This window comes from Falco naumanni, chromosome 13 (genome assembly GCF_017639655.2).
Source record: "Falco naumanni isolate bFalNau1 chromosome 13, bFalNau1.pat, whole genome shotgun sequence".
NCBI lineage: Eukaryota > Metazoa > Chordata > Aves > Falconiformes > Falconidae > Falco > Falco naumanni.
This window is the reverse complement of record NC_054066.1, coordinates 9914740-9926695: the sequence shown is the minus strand read 5'-3', so window position 1 is coordinate 9926695 and position 11956 is coordinate 9914740. Positions and strand designations below refer to the sequence as shown.

Sequence of the window (11956 nt, the reverse complement as noted above, 5' to 3'; positions counted from 1 at the left end):
ACCGCTGGCCAAGGCCCACCCAGCCGCCATGGCGGAGGCGCCACCAGGATAACGGGTTCAAGCAGGGGGGCAAAACCCCCGTGCAAGAGCTATTGCCACCGCAGAGGAGCGAGCGTACGTGGGAGCAACAGCTCAGCCCCCCAGGGCAGGGCAGGGGGGGCTCCAGGAGCCGGAGCAGACATTCCCCAGCAGCCCACGGCAAGGCAGGCTGTGCCCCCAGCCCATGGGGGTCAGCGGGGGGCAGATCCCCACCTGCAGCCCGGGGAGGATGCCCAAAGGAGGCTGTGACCCCATGGGAAGCCCATGCTGAAGCAGGTTTTCTGGCAGGACCTGTGGCCCCATGAGAGGGACCCCAGGCCGGAGCAGGGGCAGTGTGAGGACCCTCCCGCTGAGGGGGAAGGAGCAGCAGAGACAGCATGTGATGGACTGACGGCAGCCCCCATTCCCATCCCCCTGAATGCTGGGGGCAGGAGGTAGAGAATTTGGGAGTGAAATTGTGCCCAGGAAGGAGGGATGGGTGGGGGGAAGGTGTTTCTAAGATTTGGGTTTATTTCTCACTATCTTACTCTGATTTGATTGGCGATAAATTAATTTTTCCCCAAGTCGAGCCTGTTTTGCCCATGACAGTAAATGCTGAGTGATCTCTCCCTGACCTTATTTCGACCCACGAGCCTTTTGCTACATTTTCTCTCCCCTGTCCAGCTGAGGAGGGGAGTAATAAAGTGGCATTGGTGGGCACCTGGCGTCCAGCTAGGGTCAACCCACCACACCAGTGCAGAAAGGCACAAAACACTTCTCGATCAAGTCACCAGCCTTGATCGACTCATCACATCTCTGACGTGGTGGTGCCACAGGTCCCTTGGTGAGGAAGGTGCCGCGCTCACATCAGTCCCAACATCTTGTGCAGCACTGGCACAACCACGGTCGCGCTGAAGCCAACTGAGGAGTACGTTATAAATTTATACGGCACTTCAACTTCTAGTCGCCTCCGGGCTTCCAGGTCACGGATGGGAAACTTGTACCGATAACCCAACATGCCAAGGACCACACTCTTCATGAGCTGGCGTGTCAGCAAGACAATAATGATCCCTACAAAGAACCTGGCCAGCACCACCACCACTATTTTACCGGTGAGCAGAGGAAATCCAAGCTGAAAATTTTCACTGGTGTAGGCTGGAGCAGCATACCGGTTATTTAACCAAAACCCCACTGTTGCTCCAGCTCCTGCTCCTAAGATAGTAGTGGTGTCTCCCCTGGTAGGGCTGTAGTAGTCTAGTTTGGGGTAGTTGTAACATAAGACAAGAGGCACGACTATGGAAAGCAGTGGACAGAAGGGACTAGTTAACAGCAAGTGATCTATCACGTCCCACACAGGATACAAGAGCACGAGCAGCACAGCCGAAATCAGTGCTCCACCGATGACATCCTGCAAAGAGATCACATTTAAAAGTTTTGTGAGACCTGGAAGGTGAAACAGATGCTCTTGAGTGAAGATAAAAGACCAGGATCTGCATTTGTGGCCAAGCAGCAGCAGAGGAATGCCCTGAATTCACAGCCATGGCACTGCCCGTGTGCAGTGACAACCTGAAGCCTGTGCTAAACAAATCATGACCTGAACCTGACCGTGGCCTTCTCCGTATTTCGGACATATTGACCCATATTTTTCCCCTGAACAAGTGAGATCCTTCCCCTCACCTGCTTCCGTGTTCTAAGGGCACTCTCCTCCTACAACTTCCATGGAAAAGGCACATGCACAACTCCATCCCAGGGGCAACATCACGGTAAGCTGCATTCATCCAAACCCTTCGCGTCCCATAATCCTGAAGTCATGTCATCATATCAGTAGAATCTGATGAAATCGCCTGTTTCCTTTCCATCTCTTTTGTCAGAAACACGCACCCCATCCAGGACCAGCGGCTCCAGGGGAGGAAAGTGCAGAGCCGCAGGACGCGGTGCGTGCCACGACTTCTGCCGGCTGCGGCAAGAGGTAGCACCGCCGGGCAGGAACACATCCAGAAATCTGTTGCCTAAGCCTATGAAATCCGGCTTGCAGTAATGAGCCCGAGGCAAGCGCATAGTTAAACCCTAATTTATTAACAGGGGTAAATAAGGTGTTTTGAGCACTTGATTGTTGCCATCCGCGAGGCTGGGAAAGGAGACAAGAGGTAACCCCTAATAAAAGCTGCCCGTGTGAGAGCAGCCAGAGAAAAAGCAAAATAACAAGTTTCCCTGTGCAGCACTCCAAGCATGGCGCAGGAGGCAGCAGTTTGCAGTCTGACCATGAAATAATCACAGACAGAAACGTCCTCTGCTCAGGACAGTATCTTCTTCACCAAGTCATGACAGCTGACCGCTACCATGCTTCGTCACAGTCTAAAATGACTTTTTATGAGAATTTCCCTTACAGTTAGGCAGGAATGAGGGGACTTCTTCACAACAGAAATATTTTATGACTTTCTGGTAAATGCATTGCTCCAGTATGGCTGAATTTTAGCTGTTTACAACTTCCAGGCAATAGATTCACAGAACATTTGCCTTTAAGCAACTCCCAGAGCCATTTTGCATATTCCTAATACAAATGTCCACTTACATTTATTCCCTCATCCATGACACAAGGATAGCCATGGAAACACACAAAGTTGTTCACAGATATCTAATATGTAAAATACCATTAGATGTCAATAATATTTCATAATAATCATCTTTTGATAGCAATTTTTAGATGATAACTTCACCACAAAGGCATGTTTTGGCCCAGCACTAAGTAACCACATCAACAGGGAAGAGCTGGGGGCTGCACCCAGCACTGATGCTCAGAAATCCCATCACCACTGTCCAAATCCATCCCCCACCCCTCTATTTGTCCACCTCATATTAGAAGAAAAAGTCCTGACACCTCAGTACTCCCTCCACATGTGATGAAGGAATGAAACTCAAAAGCTGTTTATGTGCTTTTCTGTTCTAGTTAAAGACATTTAACCAAACATTAATATTCCCCTAACAAAGGCTTTGCTCAGCTCTGCCCAGCTGACTCCAGCGGTTCCCGGGCGGGGTGCAGACAGCCTCTGTTTACAGACCCGATTAAAGTTTTCCGAGTTTTGCTATCCTCTCACTCAGCCCCAGCGCAGGAGCACAGCTCCTGTAGTTTTCAAGCAGGACCCAGATAACCAGCTCTTCTCCCACCAGTGGCTTACGCCAGTGGTCTCCAAACTGGGTGGGTGCACAAGGCAACCCGTTGGGCTGTAGGAAAAAAATACTTTTTGCACCACTAATAAGTAAAATAAAACATATACATACATTTTTTAAGTAGTGCTTATTTCATCATTATCTCATTCTTCTTAAATTTATATTTCTGTGTGTTTTATAACGTACGTATCAGTACAGCAGTACATGTATATAATTCAGAAGTATATTTACAACTACTGGGGGTGCACGCTCAAAACTTTTTAACTGATCAAAGTCGTCGAGAGACCGGTGGTTTATTCTGGTTTTCCCTCTATCCGCCAACTGATAGGCTTCCCGTTTTGGAGACTCCTTACGAGAAGCTGCTGGAGGGTGCAGGACATCCCCAGCCACGGCCATCAGCAGTGGCTCCCTTCAGTTCCAGTACACGTGGGCAGAGGCTTGGTTTTGTGAACACCCAGAGAATGCAGTTGAGTCCAAGATCAACACCTTATGAAGATATGTAGCTGTGCAGAATTAATGATTTTCCCCCCTCACCTGTAAAACTAAGGAGAAGATGGGATGAGGAGGGATGACGCTGATTTCCATGAGAAAAACTGCTTTTCCTGGACTCTGCCCACTGTGCACCCCGGAGCGGGACCTTAGCTTTTCCCGGCAGTGGAGCGGCTGTTAGCACTCCCAGGAAGCACATTCTTGTCCGTCTGCCTGGGTAAACAGATTAGCCTCTTGCCAAACCCACAATTATAAAGGAATTTTTAAATGAGGGCAGGCACGAATTTTGCTCAAGGTGCAGTACTACCGGCAAAGGTGAAAACCTTGTTTCCCTGCTAGGACGCTCCAGCTCCCTCAGCACAGACAAGTCCTCCATCCTTCCCCAAAGCCCCCCCACTGCCATGCAGCTTGGCCGGCTCGCACACAGAGCCCCCTGCCTCTCCCACAGCACAGAGCACCTGCCCGGGCTCCAGGAAGGGGCCTGGCTCCTGGCGACCTGAACTGCAGCGATGCCGTTCTGCTTTGCTACCTAAAAACAGGCCAGTACCAGGTTTCTAACGCTCCAAGTTGTTCGAGTTATTTGCTGATGCTACAGGTACATAAAGAAAAACAGCTGAGGTGAATGTCCAGTCGGATGTGCTGCCTGGGATGCAGGACTGGGGTGCTTCAAAACACCTTCCGCCCATCCCCCAGGCAGCACGGCAGCGGCGCGGTCCATGGGTACCGGCATCGCTGCTGCTGTTCTTGTGCTGGGCTGGTTTTGTGGTTTCGTCAGGTCTTAGAACATGGTTTGTTTTAGTATTGCAAAAGCTTTCTGAAGGCAAGACCCTCCTATGCTTTCCCCATCAAAACTATGGTTGGAATTGCAAGCACTCACAAAACGCCCCCAGAATAACAAACCATCACCCTGAACATGGTGGCACTCAAGCACCTTCCCTGATATTGCCAATCAAAGCAAAAATAACACTTTTCCTATTCTGTCCTGTATATCGTCACTTACCGCCTGAACTCCCTTCACACCTTCACTTAGTGTGAGATGCTACTCACTTTCCTAAACAGAAATATCTTACTTGCTTTCCACTCCTAAAGGCTGCCCTGTTTCATCCCACAAGGAATGTACTGCTACTGGAAAGTGATGCCAGTACCTTGTTTGTTTATCAGTTCTAAAATATTTAAGATAATTTCAGGATTAATGGTGGTGTTAAAAACCCCGAGGTACCACAGGGCTAAGCAGCCAGGCAGGGGGGTGCAGCGTGTCACCTCCTGAGGCTGCTGTCATCGGCAACAAATGCATCAACACTGCATCATCGGTACATCTCAAGGAAAAAAAAACAATTTGCTTTGTTTACAGAAACAACTTTCAGGTTTCTTTTTGGTCCTAAAAAGTGACCTTCTGACGACTCCTGGTACCCTACACACCACACTGGCCAGCATGGGGCATTATGGCTTTTAACTGAGGGCAAGGAAAGGGGAAGCTGCCGTACCACCGGTAAGGCTGCCGTGGCATCAGCTGCATCTCTGGAGTGACTGGCTGACCCCGAGCCCCCACCGATGGCCGGTGACAGGGGAGCGTGCACTGTAGCCGGGAGGGGACCCGGCTCCGCTGCCACAGCAATGCCAAACCCATCAGCTCAGTGCATGAAGAAATTCCTACTGCTGGCTCTGAAAGGTTAGAAAAAGGTGAAAAGCTTCCCCTCCTCCTGCCACCTTGGGGCCTGCCCTCGGCTGATGAAGTTCTTCCCAATATGATTTGTAATGATCTTGCTCGCATCTTTCAGGAATACCGTGCACTCACACAAACACCATTGCTCATCATTTCAAACACAAGATGACTCAGGCATGCTCCAGCAGCAGTGAGACAGGAAAACCCATTCACCTCGCCAAGGCAGGGATCAACACTTGGGCCAAGGTTTTAAGATGGAGAGTAAAAGGATATTTTCTAAAATACAGTTCTCTGGGGAAAAAGACAAACAGCAACAAAAAAAACACAACCCCAGTCCTATTGTCTCCAATTGCTTTTTGTTCCTTAAAAACAACCCCTATAAAGTCACAGATTCACTGCCTCAAAACGTGTCCAAATGTTTGCTTTGCCCTTTCCAGGTAACTCCAGATTCCCTCTTCACCAGCTCCTCAGGCTCCATCATTTAAGACCTAGAAAGAAGGGCCCTGCCTTTCCCCTGCTTCTCCACGCACATGGGATATTCTCATGTCAAGGTGGTGAATGCGGGTTGTTGTAATTAAATTATCTCTCAGCAGCACAAGTGCATTGCTTCCACCCCACCCCCTACCCGGGTGATGCTCTCCTGGTAACAGCCCAGGCAACGGGTGTTTATTCCCTTTTCCCTAAGCATAGTATTCATTCCGATACAGCCATGATGATGCAGACAGCTCTCATACCAGCGTACTGCCTCTCCAGAAGGTCTTTATTGGTAACATCTCTTCTACCGACATGACTGTGATTTCTGAGGCCACTCCTGATCCAAAAGCAACGCCAGCAATGCTGAGATACAGGCTGATTTGCAGAGCTGGGACTCCCGAAGATGAGCCCCCGCACCGGAGCTTCAGCTACAGCTTCGCAAGGCACGGTGCAACCTCCTCACCAGTCCTCCTCTGGTTCCTCAAACGGGAAAAATTCACTTTCACTAAGTCAGTGGGTATATGTTACCCATTCATTTGCTTTACTAAAATATTTTGATCGCTTAATACATAATTATATCCTGTCAGCGTTCGTTTTCTGTTAGGATCTCAGTTAAAAATCCATTTAGACAGAGCCTGTTTCAGCTGGCAGCTTGGCTGAGCGGCTGCTGTGCCTCCTGGCCTGGCACCTCGGACCGGCCAGGGTGGGAGCATCCCTCGACGTGTGGGAAACGGCTCTAAACTGCACTTCTTCCCCAAAAGAACCTGTCACGGCCAGAACCTGTGGTGGGATGCAGCCGCAGAGGGGGGCCGCATCTGGGCAGCCGTGACCACTAGGCGCCTCACAGGATGGGGACCCCAGCACAGTGCATTTACCCTTTTGAAAGGCAGCATTCCTCACACTTCAACTAAAGAGCTTTTTTAATTAATTATTTATTTTAAAGCCCTTTTTTAGCATGTCAAAGGCACAAAGGACTTTTTCTTCTTTACCCTAAAATCCATCTAAATTTAGAGGAGTCTTTCATTAAGATGGACCAGCACGGGAAGTATGCGAAGAATTTTTACTGACTGACTTAAGGTCAATAGCCAAGAAAGGGTGCCTCCATCTTTGATTTAAGATATTATTTTGATCCACTAGGCCTGGAAGGGAAGGTCAAGCTATATTTTATAGAAAACCTTGATCTTATAAGGGCTCCCTTTCTTACAGTTGTCAAGTCTCCTTATTACAAACATAGTTATTAGTAAAAAAATGCCATTATTGATGCATATGCAACCAACCAACAGCACATATCAGCCTCCTGCAGGGAAGTAGCCAGGAGTTTCTGTCCGTGCTTGGGAAGCTGGACCACCCCTCTGACCGCTGGATGTGACACATCAGTAATGCTTCCCCTCCTCAGAAAGGAACCAGCTACACTGTAGCCAAAGTCACACCGAAATCTGTTCTTAAAGCAGGACTGACAACTCGAAACAACTGAGCCCCAAAAATCTGTCATATACAGCCACAGATATTTTTTTATTATTTTCGAACAAAGTACTTGTGCATCTCAGTCCTTTAGGAATGAATTTTCTTCCAGCTGAAAACGAGAAGCTTGTCATGGTATTTTTCTAAACGCCACATGCCTGTATGGTAACGGGAGACACGCTGTCCCCCGGTCCCCAAGGGCAGCTCACTTTCCATGTTTGACCCTCTCCTCTGCTCGCCGCTGGCCGCTGGTGTGACTCACCGACCTGCTATTCCTTCCCTGACACTCCCAAGCTAAACCAGCCCAGGATATTTCTCGCTGACAACAGTGATACTATTGCACAAAGGGCTTAGCTAAGGAGCAGTGTCAGTTGCCCAAGTGCATTCCTCACAATTAAAATTTCAAAATAGAGAACTCCAATTCAGATGTCACACCAACCTCACCAGGCTCCTCAACTCACCTGCACCACTGCTTCCCTCACGGTATAAATAATTCCCCTGCAGACTCAAATAGCAATAGCCCCAGGGTTTCGCCACAGCTGCCTTTGAATGCACAGCCTGGAATTTCGTGGCACAACTCGTATGTTCCTGCAGTGGCATGGCCAAGGCAGAATGTACATTGCTTAGGAAGTGGGAGATGGGAATCGCTGTGGGGAAGCAGAGCTAGAGGCACGACCAGCACGCGGCGGCGCAGAGCATCCTTACCAGGACTGTGTGCATCCCCGTGTAGAGCCTGCTGAGGCACACCAGCGTCGAAAACACAAATGCTGCTACCAGGCCTAGTTCGAATGGATACTGCAAAAAGGAAAAACAAAACAAAACCAAAAACCTCCCCATTACACCATTATCCATTTTAACATCACTATATATCTGAAATAAAACACCCAAGCAGCCAGACTGATGTAAGGGTCTCATGTTGGGAAGTGGCTCCCGAGCTGTACTTTCCCAAAGAGATTAACATAACCCCAGAGGAGACTTCACGCTGGCCAACATGCAATCCTGCTGGGAGGTTGTCTCATCTGTGGTGCCACTTTTGCATAGGTCTAGTCTTAGTGTGGAAAAGCCTGGAGAATAGATGGCATCTGCAGAGTTCTTCCCTGCAATACCTACCTGCAAAATCCATGTTAGTGCTAAAGACCTTAAGGAAAAAAGCACAGCATGTCATACAAGCAATGCCCGAGGCTGAACTGCAGCCTCAGATCACCTGAGGGGAACGCGATAGCTGCAGAGCCTGACCAGAAGCGTGATCGATAGTCCTGGAGCAGAGGGCTGGGAGGGGAAAATCAATGTCTGAGCTGAAACCGCAATCCAGCTATTAGAGCAGTCAGGACCACTCTTCCCTGTGACACCTAAGGTTTAACTGTCTTCTTACAAAGCCAGTTTTGCACAATTCCCCCTCTGAGTTTCCTACAAACATGGAAGGAAGTGTTGAAATAAACCAACATTTTAAAAAGAGAAAAAAAGCCCCAGCTTTTGCTGAAGAATAAGCTTAACATACAGCCCTTAATCCACTCATTCAATCCCTGAAACCCAGTGGGCTGGCGGGATCCTTTCAGTCTGTAAAGGAGATTTTTCGGGAAAAAAAAAGGAAACCAACCCAAAATATAAATAAATGAAATTAATTCCCCCAATTTGACATAAAGTCTCCATCTACTGCTGAAAGCTGACAACTGACCAGGGTGGCCACAGGTCAAAGCAAAAATGCTTCTGTGGAAATTTTAAGCATAACAACTTGCTTCTGACCCTTTCCCCTCGGGCGTAATCTAGCCCCCGGAATACAGAGCTCAGACCCAGCTGCAGATGTCACTCCCAGTTCATAAAACGCTATTTCTTCCTCACTTCTCTAAGCCTTCAGAGGATTTACGCCCACTTTATTTGTCCCTCAGCAGGCAGCCTGGGAGCTAGTCCAGATCAGTAATTGATGACAAGGGCAGCTTGAGAAGATAGCAGCATAATGCACTGGTAGATTTTTCCTTCTTAATAGAGGCAATTAAATCATTTAATTATTTTACAGCAGCTTTATTGTTTCATGGCAATTTCTAAGAAGTACAAGACAGCGTGTGAAGAGCTGAGCTTATCCACTGGTAGCTTATCCATGGAGGAGGAAGACAAAGTGCTGCTGACCGGCTCTTTTTGGCAGCTCTGAGACATGGGATGGATTTGGCCTTCCAGGGCTGACAAATATCCCACGTTATGGCTCCTCCTCCCCATCTGCCAAGCTGCTCCAACCAGTTCACATACAATTACCAGGGAGCAGGAGGCTGGCAGCACAGCTTTGGGTACCACTGACCTGCCCACTCATCCCCACACTGTAGGCAGCAGCAGAGCACGCTGCTTCATGGCTGGGACCGGGTGAGTCTGGAAGTTAAATTAATTCAGGGATCCTGGTGTAATTCAGAGATCTCTGGCTCCATGAGTTACAGCCCCAGGACACAGCAGACACAGCACCTTTCACCAAACGGGTAGCCAGCTTTTGTCCCTGCACACACGCCAGCACCATAGGGAGAACACCTGGGGACACTGCAACGGCAAGACCCCCCTGGCCATACTGCGAGCCCTCTTGGCTACATCGGCTTATCTTTGAAATACATCTGAGAAGGCTGAGAAACACACTTAAATGCAACGCAGCCAGGAAGTTATTATGGATAGAGTGCAGGAAACCCCTATTTGGATTCATAAAATGAGTGGAAAACTGCCATGGAGAAAGGAGTTTCCAGAAAATAAACCTTTTAGGAAGATCAAAGGCTGAAGGTTTGGGGGAAATAATGATGAGATCTCCCCAGGCAGCCTACAGCTCCAGTGCCACAACACTGCTGTTACTTCCCTGACAAACAAGCTTTCAAATCACGTTGTGCGCTACGAGTCTAACACAGGTTAGAGCCAGGGGATATCCAAGGATGCTCTTCCTGCATCATACAAAACACAGGCAACACAGAGCTCCTTTGGTTTCCCCGGGAGCTGGCATTTGCTGATGTACAGCGATGGCTTGGTGGGCACGGGGCAAGCACAAAACACTGACACTGGGCAACTTCTGCAGCAGCACGGCAGCTCCCTGCATGGTCACCCCACATGTGAAAACCCAGGGAACCCGCCACACCACCCTGCCCACGGGTCTAAGCAGGGCTCATACTAAAGAAAGGAGATTTCCACTAAATTTCTTCTTGTATCTATTATCGGCCAGCTATGGGTAACCACAGGGAAAAATACACCTCTTTGAAACTAAACACAGCTCCTCTGGAAGTAGCAACAGCTTTGGATTTGCTAGTTTTCTGTAGCCTGCTGCAAGTATCACATGATTTTCTTTTTTTTCCTTTTCTTTTTATTATTTATTTATTTATTTATTTTACCTTTTTGTACCCCTTACCTTGTACTGGTTTGTGGTCGCAATGAGAAAGGAGAAGGAAATGGCAGTAGCTGCCATGGCATGGGTGGAAGGCATCCCGTACTCCGCATTCGTCCTCATTTCCAGCTTGACAACAGGTGGTGAGAGGGGCCGAGGCCACTTCAGAATGTCCTTGGAGACCTGGCCTATGTACATCACGATCTGGGGAGAAGAAAGGCCACAGGGCTATCAGTCAGCACAGGCAATCCCCACTCAACCACCCGAGAACCACTGCTATTTCTGCGCTTTTTCCTGCAAAATCCACCACCCCGAGTGCAGAATTCATTCCCTGAATTATTAAAGGGGTTTCCATTATCCAGTCAGTGAAGGAAACAACGGTTTTACTGCACCACGTTGTAACCTGATCACAAGTGGGACCAAAAGGAGAGTTCGCTGATGAGATGCAGCAATACAGGATAGCGTGAGACAGACAGCTGGCTCCCACCCCACGCCAGAGAAGTTTCAGTTTCCTCCCCATCCCTTACATCCCCTCTCCTGCAAAGCAAACAGCTACAAGAGAATTTTTTCCGCCACCACTTGCAAATCACCACCTTGCCCAGCCGCGTCCCTCCCAGCTCCACGCAGCAGCTCCATGAGGGCAGCTCCCACCCCAGCCACCGCGGGAGGTGCTGCAGGAGCCCTGCTGGGACGCACCACCAGCGTGGTTATTAAATAATAACCTGGCATCCTCGAGGAGGCAACAGTGAGAAAACTGGGCAGGTGACATGCAGCGCCAGTTCTCCTGCCTGACTCCCCAGCGATGCCGGGCTGTTGTGCACTGCTTGGGACACCAGAGGTTTAAGCAAGGGCCCTGTTAATTAGCTACCGAGCACTGCAACATAGTGATTTTGGGGGAAACGTCCCATTCTCAGGTCACTGCAAGCCGTAGCGAAGGGAAGCAGAGGCATGAGGCAAAGCCAACCGGCGTCACCGAGAGGTGCAGCCCCCCCAGAAGTAGCCAGGGCACCCACCGTGATGACAACCTCTGCTCCCCAGCAGCCTCTGCCCAAAGGCAACGGGCTCTCAGCATCCACAGTAGACAGGGACGTGAACAAAAGTCACCCAGGCTGTTCCTGGAGAATATATTTGCTTTCTATTGCCACCCTCCTCCCTTTGGATAGTGCAGCCAGACACAGGCAAAACAAGCTCTACAAAACAAAGCAAACTATTTTTCTTCTTTTTTTTTAAATACAAAAATTAGGTTAACTGATGTCTGCCATGAAAGCTCAGTTGCTGCGCGAGACGGCTCGCTGTTCTGCTTCTCACACTTCCACTAGCAAAGGAGGGGTCCTAAAATAACA

At 49.1% G+C, this 11956-nt stretch overlaps 1 protein-coding gene across 1 annotated transcript in view; it reads right to left on the bottom strand.

The window, feature by feature from the left end:
- Window positions 1-247: 247 nt before the first annotated feature.
- SGPP2 (sphingosine-1-phosphate phosphatase 2) overlaps window positions 248-11956 on the bottom strand; it is a 37401-nt gene continuing 25692 nt past the window's right edge. Inside the window, exons 3-5 of the mRNA XM_040613891.1 lie at window positions 10638-10817; window positions 7979-8068; window positions 248-1426 (exon numbers count right to left, since the gene is read on the bottom strand). Of these exons, the coding sequence (XP_040469825.1) occupies window positions 881-1426; window positions 7979-8068; window positions 10638-10817 (816 nt within the window). The 3' untranslated portion in view covers window positions 248-880. The remainder of the gene's footprint in view (window positions 1427-7978; window positions 8069-10637; window positions 10818-11956) is intronic.